This window comes from Bactrocera oleae, chromosome 4 (assembly GCF_042242935.1).
Source record: "Bactrocera oleae isolate idBacOlea1 chromosome 4, idBacOlea1, whole genome shotgun sequence".
NCBI classification, from domain to species: domain Eukaryota; kingdom Metazoa; phylum Arthropoda; class Insecta; order Diptera; family Tephritidae; genus Bactrocera; species Bactrocera oleae.
In genome coordinates this window covers 71,771,655-71,793,109 of record NC_091538.1, presented here as the reverse complement: position 1 = coordinate 71,793,109, position 21,455 = coordinate 71,771,655, and the positions used below count along the sequence as shown (strand labels likewise).

Below are 21,455 nucleotides of genomic sequence, written 5' to 3'. Positions count from 1 at the left end.
TATTATATAATGTGATACCTTACATATATTTTGTCGGACAGAATCAATACGTTTTTGACATTAACCAAACATACACACACGCATACACAAGCGTAAAGCATGTTTACGGTATTGCCTCGGTTGACGAATGCGTTGTAAATACATATTTACATAGCTGTATATTGATGGAAATTTATTCATTTGGTCAGTGAGCCGCATCGAGCCCGAAAGCATTATGGAAATCTGTAAAGCAACAAGAAAAACAACAGCGATGATAAGCAGGCCAAACTGTGGGCAAAAACAACTCAGAAAACTGGAAATAAACTAATAACACAGTGAAACCGGTTCAGTTGTTGGCCTACAAAAACTCTCACATACATACGCACATATGTATGTAAATATAGCGGTTTGTTGGTGTTGTAAGCGTAAACGCACCAATGAATGTGAGAATGATGGGCAAATGGCAAAAAAGTTAGTTTTTAATAAAACCCGATGAATAGTGAAGTCGGCGATAACCAAAGTACAAAACCATTCAAACGCACACAAACATACATACATGCATATGTTGATGTGTACGAGTAAAAGCTGCTCTGTTAATGTTAATGCTGCCTGTGCTGTTGATATATGGCTCGCTATTGACAAGTCTATGAATAAAATTTTACGGAAATTATGACAAATTTGATGTGCAACAGCGAAACGAAAGCGGAGAGCTTGATTTGTTGGCAAAAGCTGCGCGCAAATTCAATAAATTTCAATTTACATAACAATATGCAGACAAACATTTGTAGAAGGGGAGGGAAGGAGTTTTAATGGAACTGATCATGGTAACGGCACTTTCGTGCAGTTAGTTCTGTTTTGCACTGTTTTGAAAGGGTTAATTGAATTAGGACAGTGTTCTACATATTGTGCCGACTTGCACACTTAATTCGGAGTAAATGCAATTATTGTTGCGAACAAAACTCCATTTTTATTTTTAAACAAGCAATGGCACAAAGAAGGGCATTTTATAAGTCCTGAACAGGGTATGTTAAGTTTGCTGCAAAGGAAACATCGGAGACTCTATAAAATATGTATACAAGTATATGCATGATTAGCGTCTTTGCTCCAGTATGTCTGTATATACGCGAGATATTCCGTCAGTTTTTGAGATCTCGATCTGAAATTTTTCATACTTCCATTTCTTAGCAAAAAGCTGGTTATTTGTCGTAACCGCCGATATCGGACCACTATAGGATATAGCTGTCATACAAACTGACCGATTAAAATATTTTCCGATTTCTCAAAATATATTCACGAAATTTGGCAAAAATAATTTGAACAATTATAACGGTATAATTTTGGAACACATTTTTTAGACCGTGGCTCTTTAGCATCTATAGCATACAAAGACGTTCATATATAGACAACTTTTTATTTGTGATGGGTATTATAGCTTCGGTGCAACCGCAGTTAAGGTTTTTATTTTATTTTTTTATTATTTTTAATTAATTTAAATCAGTAGTCTTAGGTAGGTCAGAACTTAGAGAGAGTCGAATCGAACAAGCAAATAGTAGAAATTAAATTGATTGGTATAAACAATTGGAATAGAAAGTGTCCTAAATATTTCTGAAAAACTAGGCGCACTTACATTATGCAAATAACGGAACAAGCAATGCCGTGATATATAAAGCCGTTATGTCTAAGATAACAGCAACCAAATATGCCAACGGCATCCAAAATTCAAAACTAAAAAATAAAACAAAAAGAGAAAATCAATTATCAGCTGATCAGTTATAATGGATTTGAACGCATTTTGTCTCATTTAATCTGACTTCATTCTTTTGTATTGTTTATTTAAAAAAATAACAATAGCGTAGTTAACACTAAGTTATAACACTAGTTAGAATAGATCTCGTTTCTGGCACAACATTGTTTGTATGGCTCATAAAATTGAGCGAAACTTCGGAATTCGGTTTAGTTCAATCGGCAGCGTTCTTGCTAAGTGTTCTTATATTAAATAATTTATAAGAATATTATTATTCTATTTATAATGAAAATAACGGAAATATGTTTCTTAGCGGTGCTTATTTTTATACGACTAATAGCTAAAAATGAAGGTATAATAATGAACGATTATAAAGAACAGTATACAATTTTAAATTATTTCATTTCCTTCAGGTCGAACTATATTTACAACTCCGAAAATTTCAACTGATTTCATAGAAGAAACACATAAAAATGTTCAAGCGAAGGAAGGCAATATTTCAGAAAAAGAAGACAATATCGCGATAGACGAGACGAGCCAGCGACTGAAATCTTTGATGGATGAGCTTTTACTGCAAGGAGAAAATCATATTATAACAGAACAACTACTAAATCCTAACTATTATGAAAGAAAATATGCCACAAATGAAAAATCACCTACAGGAGTGAGCGAAGATGAGTCAAATCAAAAAAACTCAGCGAATGAGAACAAACAAATCGCAACGATAAACGCACAACCCCTTGAACTCTCAACCAAAGTAACACCTGAACGATGGCCCGAGGCAATTGACTATTTGACGCATATTAAAAATACAACCAACTTCGATGATCACAACCTAACCACTACAAGCAGTGAAGATTCGAACGAATCTGAGGATCACATAATAGAGAATCTGAGTATGAACATTAAGAATGTTGGCAGCAATGAAACTTTAAAGCAGCAGTTAGACTTTTTACAAAAAAATGCGGAGAACATCAAAAAACAACAACACATGGTTGGTGTAAATGGTGTGAATATTCTAGAAAGGGCTGAATACACTGATGAAGACCCAACAGAAAGAGTGTATGCGCTGGTTAGTAATATAAACAATAATCATGAAAACTTGACGGCCAATGTTGCCACAAATTACAACCAAAAAATTAATCAGGCATCCTCGTACAGTGTGTTACCGGAATTACCAATGCCTCTAATGCAACCAACTGATACTAATGAAGAACCAGCTAATTCATATGTAATACCAGTCTTGAAGGATACTATAATTACAACAAAAAGAGGTCAACAAAATGAGACTTTAAATCCTAGCGTTGAACCGTTCGATAATGACAGATTAAAATTATCCAAGCCTCCGCATCAATCTAATGTGAAAGAGGTTACCAACGAGAATCATCAAGCAGCAATGACGCTGTCTGATGATAGAATCTCAGAGGAGCAAGAATATGAGACTCATTTCATTACAATAAACAAGTCGTCAAACTACAATAATGAATTGGTTTATGGTACGACATCATATGAGGCGTTAAAACTTCCACAATCAGCACCGAAACCGTCTAAAAGAAAGCAATCACCAATCTCAGACGACGCAACTAGCTTAGCCGGTGTATCAAACGAATATTTGTCACAAACAAGTGAATTGATGAATATTTATGAATATAACCAACCACAGCAGATAGCTGAGGTTTCCTTATCTGAGCCCTCGGAGCCAACAATATCCACGAGCGCATTATCAAATACTTTCAAAACAGCCAATATAGAGAATGGTTTTAAGAGTCTCACAGAAATATTTGATGAGTTTTCTATACCCATTTCTAATGTGATGCAGCAACTAATGGATAGACACGAGGTAAGCCCAGAAAACGCAATTTTACCCACGAGCTCACACGAATACGAAAATGCTCAAAAAACTCAAACTTTCACAGTTAGCAACGAACGACCCGATACGATAGCTGAAATGCTGCATGATGGCACCGACTCTATGGAGATTGGTTATGGATCGAATTATGCGATATTACAGGCCCAGATGAATTTCACAAATTTTATTCGCACGAAAGAGATTGCGAGTGACGAAAACAGTTCAAAAGAATATCTTTTTCAGGAAGTGCTTAATGGGGAGGAAGAATGCAATGGAATGTGTGTTGAGGATTCAAAGAAAGATGAAGCACCGCCATTTAGTAAACTTAACCAACCAACAACAAATTATCAATCGAATGAATATGGCGAAAGTAATGAAAGTGAGCACGAAGAAAATAACAAGTCAGCAACAGAGTACAGTAATGTAAATGTTGTAACCACAAACCCAGCAGCAACAGAAACAAAAGTTTTAACAACTAAAGTAATGACATTATTTGATGCAACCGCAATGCCATTCGCAACCTATCCGATTGCAACGATTGCAAATGAGCCAGCAAACAATTTAGAGCATCTGGAAGTGGCAATTGAAAACGATGTAGGAAAGGAAATTGAAAATATTGACAAAACCAATGAAATGCAAGTGGAAACTATTCACCAACAACAACACTCACACTTCGCCGCCAACAAGGAGTTGCTTGCGGAGAACACAAACGACAAGTCGGCTTGGGTGGCTACTGGATTACAACACATCAGCCACACGCTTTCGGCACAGCCGGACAAGACGACAACCGTAGGTAGTGTGATGGGCGAGCGTAAAGGAGTGCCAAAATCGGAAGTGATGTGCAACAAAACGGAGATAATTAAAAGTGAGCAGTACAGCAAAACAAATGAAAATGGAAATGAAAATGAAATTGAGAATGAAAAGGCAGAAATGATATCTGGAGGACGTGTGTTGCTTGGACGATCCTTGAGTTATACGATAAGCTGTCATATCGGCGAACACGAGCTACCCACTACAAACGCAACAGTCGTACAAGCAGCAAACACTACTGATGAGAATAACCGGGAGAAAATAATAAAAAATCATGAACAGTTGACAATTACAAGTGCCGATGACAGCAGAAATGGACTGCCAGTAGGACCCCGAGAGCCCGTGGTTGCTGAGCCAATAGAGCGTCGCATTGAAATGGACAGCACTGGTGACAAAGCGAATGAAGGCGTCGCTGACGAAGGTGTAGGCAGCGCTGACATTCATGGCAATGGATATTATGGCGAAAGCAATGCTGGTGTGGACATTGCGGAGGATGGAATGGAGAGCGGCGAAAATTACTACATTGATGAGGTTGTGCGTGCAATTGATGGTGATGCCGATGCTGATGGTGATGGTGATGGTGGTGTTGATGACTATGTGACCAACGCTGCATCGCTTCATGTTAATGGCATTCAAAGCCGTGTGCGGCAGGCAGCTGCAATGACAGCAGTTGCACAATTTACAACCAGTTTAGAAACAGATAATGACAAAACATACGAGTATGACACTCGACAGCCACTCCAAGGCGGCTTGAGTGATAAGGACGTCAATTTCCAAAGTGTCGAGCATGTGGCAGTAAGCGCCGTCAACAGCAAAAACACCAAACAAATGGACAGCAGTGAAGATGGCGCTGACAAAGATTACCAAGATGATGATGGCTACGATGACAATGATGATGACGATGATAATGATGGCAATGCGTCCATTGATACCGACGAATATGTGATCAGTGATTACAAAACGGAGAATGGCAGAAAACATCTAGAAGCAGTAGAGGCTGGGGATATTGGTAGCGTGGACCGTGAACCTAACAGCACTGCTGTGATTGTAGCTGCTGACGAAATAGTGGGTGCTGACGATAGGTTGGAATACAAGCGTACCAAAGCGGATGCTGCCGCTATTGAAGAGCAGGAAAATATCGAGAACTACAATGCAGAGCTGTTGAAAACCGAGACAGAATCAACAAAATTGAAAAATGCCAGCGGTGGAGTTAGCGACGCAAACAGCGATGATTCCGAAAATAACGACGATGAAAGCAAAGGCGAAAGTGGCGACGACGGTGACAGTGATGATGACGAGGAAATAGCGGATGTGAATGACACAGCTGCTGATGCTGAAGCGGAAGATTCCACTGCTGCTGTTGCTGTGAGTGCTGCCGCCGCTGATCCGATGATTGCTGTCGCAGATGTCACTAAACCGAACGGCGACGACGTCAAAAGCGCGCAGAGCAATGCATCGCGCTGACACTGCTTCATAAGCGGATATTACAACGACAAATTGGTGGCATACATTGGCAAAGACGGAAATTAGTACATTTCTAAATGGCAACTATTTTGAAGCGTATATGAGGCAACGTTGCCAACTCAAACTACATATGCACATGCACGATTTGAGCTGGCGGAAATCGCGCGGAAATCAAAGGAAATGCAAAGTAACCGACCGGATGTGGACGAAGGCGACGAAAATGCGTGCACCCAAAGTGAAATTGCGGATGCAAGTGCCCACTAAATGGGCAAGGGATTATGTTTAGCCGCAATTATGTGGTGTGTGAGTGTGTAATCAGCGCATAAGCGCTGCGTTCAAGAGTAGTTGTTATAGTAAACAGACTGATTTAGAATAGTAGTAGAGGGTATAGGTTACTATTAAAATATTTCATTTGAAATTGAACAACCAATTTTTATGTTTAAATTATTATTTTCTAACAAATAAATACACTCATAAATATTTATGATTCCGCTTATTGGCATATCATTGATTTTTTTGTTCTGCCTTTCGATTGCAACTTATTTGGGGTCTCCTTCATTGGCTGCATTCTGCGCTATTGGCTGCAGCCTGCCGGGGTTGTAGATCACGTCAATATAAAACGGCGGAAAGAGCGCTAGCTTATAGCTATTGGCCGGCACCAACTGACTGCCGTTATAGCGCTGAGCAGTCTGCACCACCTCCTTGATTTGGTATTCGCTTTTAACTTCACTTAACGTCAATTTGGAGAGACGACGTAAAAATTTTTCATCACTTTGCGACAATTTTGTCAATCCACCAACTATCAGAGTAAATATCACAGCAGTTAATAGTTTATGCGCAATCATTCCACCAACACGAAGCTTAATTTAACTTTTCTCCAAATGACCACCGTTAACGAATAATTTGACTAGCGCTGCGTCTGAAGCCGAAAATTAATCTAAATGTGCCACACTTCGATTTTGGCTCTGTGAATTGAAAACGAAAGTGAAAGCTTGTTATTTTGATGTTGTTTCAGCTTCTCCTTACTTTCGCTTTCTTTAGCATTCGCATACTTTCCATAACATACTATTACCGTTATATATATACATACATATATAATATTATACTGTATTACATAATCTTTACTATTAATTGAGCTAACTTTGACTGACGTACGTTTGACTTTGAAACGGCGTATAAAATCATATCGAACGATTGTCGTAGGCTTGGTCAACGAAAACGACCGATATTTTGGTTTACTTTCTCTGGCGGTGATCGAACTTTTGCACGAAAACAAGTCGGAATCACTTAGAAACATAAACTATAATACCCTTCACAAATAAAAAAGTTTCCATAGACACAGACAGACATTGCTAAATTGACACAGCTTACTATGCTGATAATTTATATATTTTGTTTAGGGTATCTTATAAGGTATCCGACGTTTCCTTCTGGGTATTGCAAACTTCGTGGCAATCATAATGCACTCTGCACATAACAGCTACTTCGTCGGTATAAACAAAGCCGACAAAGCAGCTAATATTTCAACGTTAATATTTCAAAGTGAAAATGCTCATATAAAAATAAATCATTTATCTGAAGCGTCAACGTACTAATGCCTCCAGGGCACTGTCTCAACGATATGAACTATATTCTCATCTAAAATAATCTAACCACATTCTTAAGTAAGTGACATGAAAACAAATTATTCTAATCAATCCAAATCTGCAATACGTTGTTCGTAAACGAAAATCGCCGGCTGGTAGACACTCTTATTGGGCCTAGCCACACAAACCGGTTTCGGTTTAGCAAACAGCTCACGCAGCTTCATTTTCAAAAGCTGAGATGGTATTCGTATACTGTCGCCTAACACACTACCAGGTAAAGGCTGATCTAGATGGTATGATAGTTTATCAATATTCAAATCAATGGAAAATATACACAAAAAAGCGGTTGCGCTTCCAAGTTCGTACTCTGGATCTGGCAAGCCCAACTCCATAGACTCGCCTCACAAAAACCAGCTGGTGGTTGAATCGGACTTTCGCACATCCAATAATTAAGCACAAGATTGCAGAAGCTTTCGAATCCTGCTGGCGGCTGTGAGTAGTCGGCCATGGGGCTTTCTTGGGCTGCACAGGCCCAGTGTTGAATTTTTCACAGAAACCACTTCACACATCTAATCGGTAGAAAAGAGCTGGCAAAACCATTTCACTTGTTTTGGTCGTTCTGCAGTGTGCTCTAAAAAAGTGCTCAAGTTGCAAAAATCTGCATTCGTTAAGTAAGTCCAATGACTCACAAAATGATTACAAAAGGTATTTGGCGTCGTCCCGGGCATATTGCACATCTAGTGCGAAGAAACATTTGGCAAAGCCAAGTAGTGTCTGAGTCGGAGCATTTAATAAAATCGAGGTGGCGCACAAGGGATTAAGGATGGTGGAGGTGGTACTATGGCGGTGATGGATATGGTACTGGTGGATACGGCAGATAGCATTGGGGTTGCTAGAATGAATACGGTGGTGGAGGCCTTGGATTAACTGTAGGTATTGGTGGTAGAGCTGAAGGGGGTCGCTGATATGATGGTCTGCGACATTTTGGAGTTGGTCGTGGAATTCGATATTTGTTGTGCTGTCTACGTTTTACGGTAATAACATTGACATTAACGGGAATTTCTGCATTGTTTTGAACTTCTTGGTGAACAATAAACTTTCTCCCCTCAGAAACGGCGGTGTGGAGCGAGTTTTCAGGTTCATAGCACAATGCAAAGCCAAGCAGCAAGAACAGTAATCCAACGTTTTTTGTTTTTTTGTGCAAATACAATCATAACATAAAGAATACACCGAATTCTTACCGCTTAGAAAACTTTTGTCAAACTAAATGAATGTCTAATAACCTAATTACTATTTATAGCGGTATCTGTCACAAATATCTTAAGTGGACAAAGAAACAACAGAATTGTTTGAAGACTCTCTTGCTAAGTTTCATCCAAGTATAAAGAGTAAAGTAATAAAAATACAGCGCCTTTTATTCAATAGTTTGTTCAAAGCGAACAAAATACTTTTTTATTTATAAGTTAAGTAGAATAAAAGTCGAAATGGAAAAATTAAGTATAAAAGAAGTTATTTCAGTTACTAAAAATAGAATATTTTACCTCCCTTTTCTTATATAACTAAATAAAAGTTCGCAGTTTTTTTCGCAACTTCTCTTCATCGAGGTAGTCCAATCCAGCGCTGTCAGTTAGCAGAGCTCCAATGACTGCCAATACCTGCTGTATGCGTGTGGTTATAAATGTGCCATGGTGGATAGTTGTGTGAATACGATGGAGGATAATATGGTGGTGGATGATGTTGTTGGGGATGATGTTGTTGTGGATGATGTTGTTGTGGATAATGTTGTTGTGGATAATATTGTTGTGGATAATATTGTTGTGGATGATGTTGTTGTGGATAATGTTGTTGTGGATAATATTGTTGTGGATAATATGATGGTTGAGGGTAATAAATTGGCTGGGGCCCATAATAAGATGGATGTGGACCAACTACTGGCGGTGGTTGCGGTGGTGTTGCATACCAGGTCGGTGTGTAATGCCATGATGGTCGAACATAGTAGTTATCTACACAATCGTCACTATCTTCATCGTCATCAGAGCATGGGCGGGGTCGCCTTTTCGGTGGCCGCCTAGTGGGGTGGTGATGATAATGATGCTCGTGGTGGTCATAATGTGGTTTTTGGGTGGTGGTTGTCTGCAGCGCCAGTAGTGCACCCAAATCGCGTGGGCCCGCTACGATCGGCAGTTCAAAAATCCCGGAATCCTCATCGTAGTCTTGTTCGTTTACTTCTCTTAGTGTTATCAACTTCGTTTGTTTTGTGTGACTTTGTGATGCCGTTTGATCACGTTTGCTTGTCACTGTTTGGAGCAGCAGTGTCGTTAGTAGAACGCTAAGTTTAAAACTGTAAAGCATTTTGACTGTCACGGATAAGCCGTTCGATTGGTGAAGCACAACTAATTTACTAAGTGTTGCACACAAGCTTATTTATATGTGGTCGAGTGTATTTAGAACGTTTCTTTTATTGTTTTCGTTATTAGTTCTTCTTTATTAAAGCAAATACCAAAGAAAACACTAAGCTGGAATTTCTATCGTCTTTTTCTTCTCTTCTGCGACCTTTCAACTACTCCATAGTTTTTGATTGCCGATCTGACGATCAGTTCTAAATTGTATAGGGAGTCAAAAATTTTGAGTTTTAAAGTTTCACTTACTTTGTGCTTACCGCAAAAAGCTTTAAGCTTTAAGCTTTATGCGTTATGCATCTCTTCACTTGTCTGTTAGGTTTTCTAATTATTCGCTTCTGTTGCTTCGTGTGTGGGTGGCGATGTCAACAAACGAATTCATCTTAATTAATTCACTTGTTTATTTCGTCAGCTTATTACCGTTGATTTACTAAACTTGCAAGCTATAAAAATGGTAACTCGACAACTTTGAAGTGCCACTTTCAAACTTTCTTTCGATTGCAAACTCTTCACTATAAATAGTACTTCGCAAGTCCGTTCCTCTTAGTTATTCACTTGCACTGCGAACTTCCGACGAAATGAGTTTATCTTGTCGAATTTTATTTCTCACTTGCGCAACATTGTTTGCCATGTTTGTTCCGTTAAGTGGACGCATTGCACCAACAACAAACAGCGCTGGACAACAGAAGACACTGTTGTGGCTGAACTTACTGCCGTTGGTCAGTCGTATTCAGTCCGATGAAATTGCCGCATCGGCAAATGGAACTTCATCCGCTCTGCTCTCAGATGATTACAGTTTGAATAATGGCGACTCTGATGATGAAACCACAAGGCCATATAGTTCCGGGGCGTATCCAGTATTGTTGCCACTGTATCCGCCAACGTATGTGGCACCATACGCTCCAATTCCCCTCAGGCAGCCTTACCTCTCCGATGCCACAGATGAGGATACTCTTATACGTGCTGAGTTCATCAAGGGTGTTTTGGAAGGTCTGCAAGGCGCCGGTGCTGTCGCAGCAGATATGAAAACCACATCAGATGAAATGGATAGTAATAAGCTCTTAAGATCAAGCTCAAGAAAAATAGATGAGAACCCAAATGTGACAAAGAAGCTGAAGCGAAAAAAGCTGCCTTTTGTGTTATTAGATGACACGAAAGCGACAGGAAGCGAAACTTCACAAAGCAGTGCTGCCGCCGAACGCATCTACAATATTTATGAAGTTCATTTGGTTTAGCATGGTCGTGCCTTGCTCTGACAAGAATACATTTTTATAACTTATAATCTTTAGCAAAACTTAACTGATCGCAAGTTAAATATTTTTGGAAGAATCTGTATACAGATACCTCTTAGTTTACCCAAAAAACTAAGGGATCTGTCGCAGAGTTTACCACATCCCTGTCAAGATCAAGATTTTACGTACAGAATATTTTCAAGGATCCCAGTGATTAACTAGCAGAATATAGTTGATATTATAGAGTATTTATAAAATTATTTTTAAATTGTTACACTATGTATATATTTAGATATTTCTAATAAATAGAATGTTTGAATTTTTGGGGAAATTGAAAACCTTATTTACACTCTAGCTATATGTTGCTACAGAGTATAATAGTTTTTTGCACCTAACCGTTGCCTGTATCACTAAGCGAGATAGATATGGAGTTATGTACAATATATATAAATAATCAGGATAACGAAACGAGTTGAATTCCGAGTGACTGTTTGTCTGTCCGTCTGTCGGTGTGCTCGTTCGTGCAAGCGATAGCTAGGTACACATGTTCCTTGGCATCCAAGGAGGGTTGGTCGAATTGCATTACACATTTTTATCATCAGACGCCACGCAGTCATGGCTACCATCTACGCTCTATCCATACCATCCATCTCAGTATAGTCCATAAGGTAGTTAGGACCACCGTTATGGTAGGTAATTATTCAAACGCTACATCTCCATACGTTCCTTCGGCTAAAATACCAAGCAAGAAGAAGCATGACGGCGGTAATTCAGCGCTCTTATGTGGAGGTTTAAGGTGCTGTTGGTTAGTCTCGTTTTCATTCTCTTTTTAAGCCCCTATAAATATTTTTTACCACCAGAAAATCGTAAACCAGTCTCAACTGATCTAGATCGGTATGTACTTGAGCGAACTGAGAATATTGACATTTCTAAAGGCTCTGTAAGCACCAGAACCTAAGCTCCAACATCCAAAAATGCGGCTTCATTTATAAAAAAATATAAAGAGCAACACTAGTAAACTTATTTACCTCAAGAGCCGCGATTTTAGCATGACAACATGCGTCTAAATTGCTTACAATAATTCTAAGAAAACTTCTCGCATCCTACTTACATATATATAAGGTACATTGGTGTGTTTGGACTCCTTAACTTTTTACTATCTAACTACACCAAAGGCTGAGACAACCATACACGCTGGCGCTTAACTGTCAACCCCGCCAACATTCGAGAATGAGTGTGCGCGCTTACCACACACCGCCGCCTCAGCTGCTTACTCAACCACTTGACTTGCTATAGTAGACAAATTTTCCTGCTTATTTCATCATCTGCTGCAGCGTTGTTGCCGCTTTCGTTGTTGACAGATTTGCTGAGTGCATTAGGAAGCAGAAAACACACAAGCCGCAACTGATTGACATGTTAGATATGCGCAAATTGAACTAGAACGGATTGATGATGTTGCGGAAATTGCAGTGAAAATTCTCTAAGTTACCAAAGTAACATGTAAACATATTTTTTATACATCAGACTTTATCTTAATTAAGTCGAAAAGTGTTAAGAATGTACTTAGTCTTCTATAAAAGTTTTTACATAGATTGCTAAGATGTTCATGTCTGCAGTTTTCGAATAAGAACAGCTTTGTTTCATATATTTCGTTTGATAAAGTACAGTATAACATCAATCTGAAAGAAATCTCGACAGTATTCATACACCACGTCGAGCTGCGTAATAACGGTAGTTTACTTCGCAGCCCCAAAATCATTTTAAAATCTTAAATATCCAAATAACAAAAATGTACAAAGAAATTATTAAGAACTCTTTTTTATTGAGCTAAAAATTTTGCAACATTGTGCTAGAAGGTTCAAGTATCTTCTCTTTACGTTATTGTGAAACATATTATTCAGCCATATGGCTATGTTGCAGGTGCCTTGTATTAACCAGCCCTTGTATTTAATGAGAAAAGAACACCAGAACTCCACCGCGTATGCTAAATTTTGGATTATTATACCCAACGTGGTTTTTCATACAAGTATTTGGACTTATTGAGCGCCTGCACCGACTAATTTGCTCTTGAAAGAGGCGGGATCGATAATGATTGACTTACCTGCCACCCGCGACCGCCACACTTCTCGCTCCCTCATGAACTGCTCCACCCCATAATTTCAGCTCACTCCGTTTTCATTCCTACCGCTTAGAAAAGCTTTGGATCGCTCATTGCAGGCAAATAAAATTGGAAGAGTGGCGCAAAAAATGCTTTAATTTCATTAGACAAATCCGGCTGCGCAGCAATTACGTTTTAATTGCCTAAATCGGAAATTATCTTGTCAATTCATTTAATCTCTTTCGAAGTGATTTAATTTTGATTTGCCTCTGCTGTGACCCTCGCCGAGCGCGAACCCAGGTGCCTGAGCTCATGGCCATCATAGACGGCTAGGGTTCGCTCGCTGCCGCAACACAATCAGTGTACTTAGTTATTTAACAACAACAAAAAAATCAGCAATTAAGGCAAATTGAAACTCTCGACGCAGACACGGGGGCAGCGGGCTCGTTAGGCGTATTTCCTTCAATTCAACGGGGTGATTGCTTGCGCTCAATTGAACAGATTGGAATGCTGCTTGAGCACAGCTATAACGAGTTCATTGACCAGATGCCTTCAGTTGTTTATTTATTCGCATAAAATGCAGAGTTGCTCGTGTTGTTGTCTAAGTGTATACTATTAATTGCAAGTGTGTGCGAATTTTAGGAAAAATGGACTTTTTACTCAGAAAACTGTCTTTCAATTACAAGGAAAGTGTATAAGTAATTTTTTAAACGCACGAACGTCATTTATCAGGTTTATAAGCTTTATATTTAGGCTTTAAGGAATTTTGGTGACAATTGTATTGGCATTAATCAGTATATTGTGCTGATTTTATATAAGCGATGCATTCATTAGAACTTCGACCAAAGTCAAACTTGTACGCTTTTCCAAAACTAATGGACTTTTGTCAATAAATATATTTAATTTTAATTTATGCTTAAACCTTGGCTGAAAACTGCTTGCCTTGACTCACTGAACGCAAAATAAACAAGTAAGGTAAGGCTAAGTTCGGCTGTTACCGTACATTTTATACTCAAGCAATTTTAAAGATCAATTAACATATCTCAAATATTGGCCGGTATTTTGGGTATGAAGTCTGAGATTGGTAATGGTCTGGGAGCATAAAAGTTCCTTACCCAATTTCCACCATTTTTAGGTAAGATGTGGTATTTATATATATATACCGTAATTACGTATACCGTCTTACATAAAAATAGGCGTGGTTATGGTATGATTTCTTCCATTTTTACACTACAATAAAAGAGTGCCAGGATAGTGTTTCGTAACGAATTTCGTTGAAATTGGTCTCATATTTCTTGAGATAATTAATTTTACCTAAAAGCGGGCGATGCCGAATCCATTCTTCAATTTTTACACTGAGTTTTCTAAAACGTTTCTGTGCTATCTTAGCTATGAAATTTAATGCTTCTGGCGTTTTTAATTAGTGAGTTACCGCAGTTTTAGTAGTTTTCAAGATAACCGTTATATGGGGAGCGAATATTACCGATTTCATTATTTTCACGCAGTATGAGGGGATAATAGAACGACTTCCCCTCAACAGGTTTAATCAATTTGGCTTGAGTGGTTTGTTGGATTTATACTTTAAACCTGTAAGCGGACGTGGCTGTGACCACTTTAACAAATAGATAGACGGACAGACAGACGGGTGGAAGTGAACTTAACTCGTATCTACCTCGATTAGATTTGGGTGTTACAAACAACCGTTATTGCGAAAGTATACATAAAGTACATGCATCCTTGTCTTAGAATACTAACCTTACCTATAGTACTACAAAGAAATTTTATACAAACGTTTTTATACTGAGACTATCACTGCTAATCTGTCCCAGCTTATTCAACAGTCATGTACTGATTTGCTTAACTTCTTCGTGTCAGCACAAATTTTGCATCCAGTTCAGGAAGACAACGATCGACGGTAATGAAAAGTGTTTCCGCAAGACTCAAACTCCCTCTTTGCATGCCCTTTTCCTTTGATCCGAGCCAGTCGAAATAGCTGGTTTCTTGAACCTATCGTTAAATGACTTCAATGCCTGTTAATTTACGCTTTCCGCGATAAAAGGCCTAGATGTTCGTTACAAAAACTTACAAAAAACCAAAATAGCAAAGCAAATACCTTAAATAAGAATAATATTACTTAAATTTTTGTCAAAGGAAATAATTCAGCAAACACCTGTCTGATTCATTTCACAAACAACATCAAAACATAATAATCTGGCTAACATAGATACATTTATGTATGTACTTTATTCTTCATTTTTTTCTCGGCAGTCATGAGCGAAATAGGCTTGCGTCATCTTCAGATCATCGCTCCACCTAATCACGCTTGTGAAGCATGCGGCATACACGAACCTAAACACACATAATCTGCGAATTTCGAGCATTCATCTGTGTGTGTGTGTGTATATGTTTAATGACGTCGATGTTCCGAGTTCGAAAACTACCTTCGTATTGTATGTTTAGTGTTTGTCCATAAATCCAGTATGGAAACGCTTTTATTGTTATCTGATGCTGCGTTGTTGTTGCTATTATAAACAATAGTAATCGCACACGCTCGCCCTATCTGCATATTATACCGATATCTATAAATGAAATCACAACTAGTCAATTGCTGTTGTTGCGTATTAAATGTGACCCCAACGGAGAGACCGTTAATGGTCAGGGGAATTGAGAATGTGCGTTGGAAAGTAATGAAAAGTATTATTTCGCAAAGGGATAAACATTTAGAAAAATCAAATAATAAAGCTGAATGAACGGGAATATCGAAGTCGTGTGTCGTAATGACAAAACAAAAACAAAGATATAATAAAAAAAACCAAAAGAAAAAAAGAAATAAACACGACGACGACGAATCCAATAAAATGGAAAAGATAACATGAAAGTAGCATTATGGATGTGATTTCGCTGCGAAATCACGGCCAGACTTTTAGTGAAATTTTATTTTAACTTCGCCATTCTCCGCCACATGCAAAAGTCATTTCATATGCTCACAAATACTTGTGTGTGCGGGAAACAGTCTCTTCTTCTGCTCACTGTCAACTTTCGCGCGCTCTTCCGTTTTCGACCGCTGCTACTTTACTGGCTCCCCCATCACCTCACATCATTATTGTTGCTTTATTTTCATTAGTTGCTTGTTGCAAATTTCTTACATTTTTACAACTATTTAAGCTGACCTTTTGCCCGTTCGTCCCTTTGGCCTTGATGCCGGCTCACTGCCTGTCCTTTGGCCCGCTGGCTATTTACCGCGTTTGTTTTCCAACTGTGGCTATTCACTCTTGGCCAGTTTGTTTATTTATTTGCCTTTCGTTTGATTGCATTTTGATGGAATGCAAATATTTCTTTGCTTACGTACTGGCTTTCCTCTCCCCTCTCTTTTATGTTAAACACATAATTGTAACTGGCTTATTGGTGTGGATAGAGGAGTGTTGTGGTTGTGTGCCTAGAAATATGCAATGTTGTGAAGAAATTTTTTTATTTTTTTTTATATAAAAATAGAATAAAGCCTTAGGTATACAGATTTCAAATCATTTCTTATAATTGCATGGTTACTCCCATATCTACCAGAAGGAACTGAGGAGAGTTTTCATCATATGCAAAATCACCTAAATGAAGCTCATAGGAGAAGTGGAGGCACCGGTTCAGGTGGTCAAAAAATCTCCGTGGTTTATTTTCATTTTCGCTACGTCACCTGGATGTCTAACAGTATGAGATCCGAGGCGTTTTAAACTTCATATGCCAAAAGTGGGGCATTCGAAAAGGAATTGTTGTAATTATTCTATATTATCTTCTTCCAAACAGTTTATGTAATTGGTATCAGGTAAAATTTTCAATCTTGCTGCACGAAACCCGATCGGACAGTGTCCAGTTAGCACACCTATACCTAGTGAAAGGTGAACTTTGTTGAAGACGAAGAGCTCACTAGAGCTCTTACGAAGAAACTTGACATGCACATTTGCTAATACTCGTAGTTGAGCGAAACTTGCTGAGCTGGTTTGGAGCCCAAATATCCAGTATTAAACTACAAGAAGACAACGGAACTTTCTACCCGTTTCCATTCAGCAGCTAGTGAGACTGAAGTACCTGACTAGCAAGCTCATCAACCTTGCAGCTTACTGCAATACCATGCTACTCCGATGACAGAGATAAGGTGTCTACCATAGACATCCCTTGACTAGTCTTGATCAAACATTTTCAGCGACTACAGGCTAATATCGCTACTACCGGATGGTCACCACTCTTAAGGAGGCTGCGCTCCGGAATAGCAGATGACTGCAACTTCCACTTGAAAGGCGCTGCAGTGGTCAGGAAACCTAAAACCGTTTACTCCTCTATCAACCTTCTCGACAAGCTTTGAGTCATCCATAAAGAAGCTCACCGCTCTTCTCCTCACGCGAGTCCTTCCCTCGCTTGCCTCGCTCAATAGTACTTTCAATAAACTTGTATAACAAACTTCTTCATGACTTATTATGTTTGTTCACGACATGAAGAAGGCATTAGGTAACATTGAACTTTTTATAGAGCCCTATTGAAGTTTCATTTAGATTTTGACTTTATGGAAACACCCAATCACCTACACAATACTTCCAAGTTCTAATTTACCATATAATCACAAAATTCTTTACTCGCTTTAACATTGACCTTCACAATTTATCTACGACTATCTTTTGATACAGTTATTATCTACCTTATATCTTTCGTTTGCGCTTAACAATACAGCTAGAACTCCCACATCATTTCGCCTTGCGCTATTTGCTTTATATTCCCAACATTTACGGCTTTGTTTTCATGCCATTTCGCTTCATTTAACTTTATTTTCCATATCCGTTATTTGTTTTACGGTTTTGATTATTTATTTGCAACAGCCGCTAAATTATTGCCAGTTCATGTTTCACGAAAGAAGTCCATATTTAAGTTTGCACCCAATTCGCCTAAAACTATGCTCTCTTGATGATATGCGCACGAGAATAGACCAATTCTTTTGTTATTACCAAAACATGTCTGCTATTTTCAGTCGCTTATTTTCTCTAGTGTCGCCTCTCTTTCCCTCTCTCGCGCAGATGTTTGCATTGTCTACGCTTCGCCTTGTCGCTATACACTTCTCATTTTATTTATGTACTTTTTCAGACTTTCTGGCGTCGCTAATTAAATGACCAGACTTACAGTCTTTAAATGAACCTCATGCGCGCTTCTCTCGTTTGCACCAGCCCATTCGCAACACAAAATGCTGCTTGCTTTATTGTTTATTTCGTTTATTGCTGTCCATTGTCACCGCTTCTAATACACACTAGTCAAAATTTTGTTGTCTTTATAGTTGTTGCTGAGATTTTGCCTTTAATAGGCTAAGTCGTAAATATTGTCAGAGTTAAAAAAGTTGGGCGTTTGCAACATATAAATAAATTGAGCAAAACTGTGAAAATAAAAGGGCAGCAACTTCAGTAACTCGGCCATAAATATTGTATATGTCGTAGGAGCGGCAACTTTCGCTTTTAGATATTTTAGTAGGCTTTGGGCGCTGGTACTCCGTGAGACAGGAAGTACTTTGCATACGCCGACAGTTAACTCATATTATATTTTCCGACCCATTCACTATCCTCGCTATGCTCAAATATTGATATAGTGGCTTCCATTTCTAAAGAAGAGAGCGGGTGCTAGTGTGGAGCCTTGAACGTGGACAAACAATATAAGAGTAGCTATTATCCATACGGCATGAGTGTTATTTAAGCAAAATTTATCCACCTTAACGCCACCATTTAAAAGAAAGTAGATAAACTTAGTTTTATTTAATTACTCCAGGCTGTTAGGAAGTTCAATCACTGTCTTGAGATAAATATTATAAGTCAACATACTTCTGTTAAAAAAGAAACTCCATCAGGTCTTAAATTTATAGATTTCACACTGAAACAATTTTATTGCCTACAATCATTGTTAGAGGAATCCATAATCATAATATTTACCACAAACTCACACTCACACCATATGTGTATGGGTTATGTAAGGACTCAAGGATGTACGACATACATGGTGTTCTACAGCGCTACGCACCATATAGCCATAAATTGATTGCTACGCTTTATATGTTTCGGTTAATGCTGCTTTAACTACAATAGTTCATTAATTATCTGTGCTGACTTCCTGGTTTATACAACTCATAAGCCGTCGGTCGCTGCAACAGCCGAAATGTGAAATATGTGACAAACACAAGCAAATTCTTAGTCTTTCACACACAAAGCTTTTGCTTTCATATTTCATAACGAAAATTTAAGAAGCAGTTAGCCCCTCGAACCCATGCAACCCATGCAACCCTTCCATCCAAGTAGCAACAAATGTTCTTTAATGTGGTTCAGTCATTACGACATCTCCATACACATACATATAAATATATATGTCTTTATATCTTTATATTTGTATATTTGTGGGCTGTGGTTGTACGTTGTCGTTTATGTGAGTGCGTAAGTGCGCCACGGGTTGCTGTAAAACATGCTGTAAGCAATAAATATTCCAGACTTAGCTGTGTGCATTTTCAACTACGTACATTTAATCTAAAAGCAGATCCAACAAGTAAGAAAGGGTGAAATTCGTGAGGAGCTGAATTTTATCCTTCCATATTCTAGAGAGTACGTCCCGCTTAATAAGGTTTCGATAACTCTTTTGATGCTTGGTTTAGTCAAAATGAAACCAGATCATTAAGAAGGTCGTGCCTAATTTCAAGTTAATAGAATAGTTTGTGTAATACAAAATTCCATGTTAAAGTAATAGATATTTTCTCACAAGCTACTTGTATTTTATAAGGGTCCGAGCATTATGTTGATTTAACTAAAGTGAAAACTGGTTGCGGTTTAAGTGCGATGGTGAGCTATGCCCACTGAGTGCTCTAAGTATACTCTCGCATATTTACATTAATAGCTGTTGCTACTAAAGCTGAACCTGGATTGAAAAGGCCATTGACTGGGAAATTAGTGAAAAGCCTTTAAGCCTAAGTATAAATCTTCTCCGCATTTTTTTTTACTCGAATTCGTTTGACCGGCAATTTGACTGCGTAATATGCAATTTTCCAAGTAAGCAACAGAACTAGAATCAAAATTTGATGCTCGGCGCTCAAAAGTATGCTATAAAATTGTACAAAATTAGCAGCAAATCTGTTTACCCAAGCTATTAAAGGGCACAGCTAGTGTGATATTTAAAGAAAAAATCAATTTCTTCAAAATTCCTAATTCCTTTAAAAATAACATACTAAAATTTTTAAATGATACCTCATATGGTTTTGAGCTGCTGCCTACTATACTTGTAGTGTTGCCGCTCAGTTTAATCAGCACCATTATTTAATTTTTAAACGTATTTTCTTCAAAACTACATTTTTCACATTACTTGAGTGATTACTCCAAGACAACCATCGGTTAGTATCAAATTTTTTCTGCATGTTCTGTATATAGCTTTTTATATAATGGCATACCATTTTTGTGATCTGCTCAAAAATCGAGTTTTCGCAGACAAAAACCGACAAAAATTCAATTTGTGCTACTATTTTTGGTTTTTTTTCGACCGTACGGAAAATATCTTCTAGATAGAATTTAAAATTTAAGTTTTTTAAGTTAAATAATGTCTGCTTTGAACCCAGCGTGGTATAACACAAGCTGGAAATATATATAAAAATTGCTTATTTATCGAACACGCTCCCCTGCATATGTGTTATGTAAGGGCAGACTTACACACTGCTTTTTCGCTGCAATGAGCTCGAGGCCAAGCGTGCGTCAAGTTCAACTCATTCAAACCGAAGAAAGAACGGCATTTCTAACAATATGGCAGTTTATGCGTAGCACAAAATACGTGCAAATTTGCAGTTGCAAGATGGCTTTACTGCTACACACATGCGTGCATATACACACGTATATACAATTATTAAGTTTGTTGCGTATTCAAGTGCAGCAGCTGCATTAAATTGTTGTCGCTGTGAAGTGCTCACGTTGAAACGCATTGCTTTTATTGCTCACTTTCAGAGCCTGCTGTATAAATGCGCGTGTGTGTGTGTGATTTGTGTTGCAACTGCTTTTGCTGCTGTTGTTGTGCTGCAATAAGAACAACCCATTTTCACATCTTCATTTCCTAATGACACATAATCGGCTTGTAATTTATTGCTCGCACATAATGCTTGTTGTTTTTGCTTAACTATATAAGTACATGCGCTTATGCATGTGTATGCATACATATACATACATATATTTGTATGTGCCTCGTAAAACATTTACGCTCGTTGGTTGTTATTAAAATGTTGATATATGTGATTTGATTTAAATTACAGG

At 38.2% G+C, this 21,455-nt stretch overlaps 2 protein-coding genes across 2 annotated transcripts; one reads left to right on the top strand and one right to left on the bottom strand.

The window, feature by feature from the left end:
- Window positions 1–2,008: 2,008 nt before the first annotated feature.
- On the top strand, window positions 2,009–5,846 carry LOC106617319 (serine-aspartate repeat-containing protein I-like). The gene is made up of 2 exons (XM_014234846.2): window positions 2,009–2,075; window positions 2,137–5,846. Exons 1-2 carry the CDS (start codon window positions 2,009–2,011, stop codon window positions 5,844–5,846), a joined length of 3,777 nt encoding a protein of 1,258 aa, XP_014090321.2.
- Window positions 5,847–7,530: 1,684 nt separating this feature from the next.
- On the bottom strand, window positions 7,531–9,784 carry LOC118681705 (uncharacterized). Its single transcript, XM_070108501.1, is given in 8 exon segments — window positions 7,531–7,718; window positions 7,799–7,972; window positions 7,975–7,992; window positions 7,995–8,180; window positions 8,183–8,203; window positions 8,206–8,246; window positions 8,278–8,605; window positions 9,088–9,784. Coding segments are annotated over 8 exon segments (1,653 nt in total).
- Between the last annotated feature and the right edge of the window lie 11,671 nt (window positions 9,785–21,455).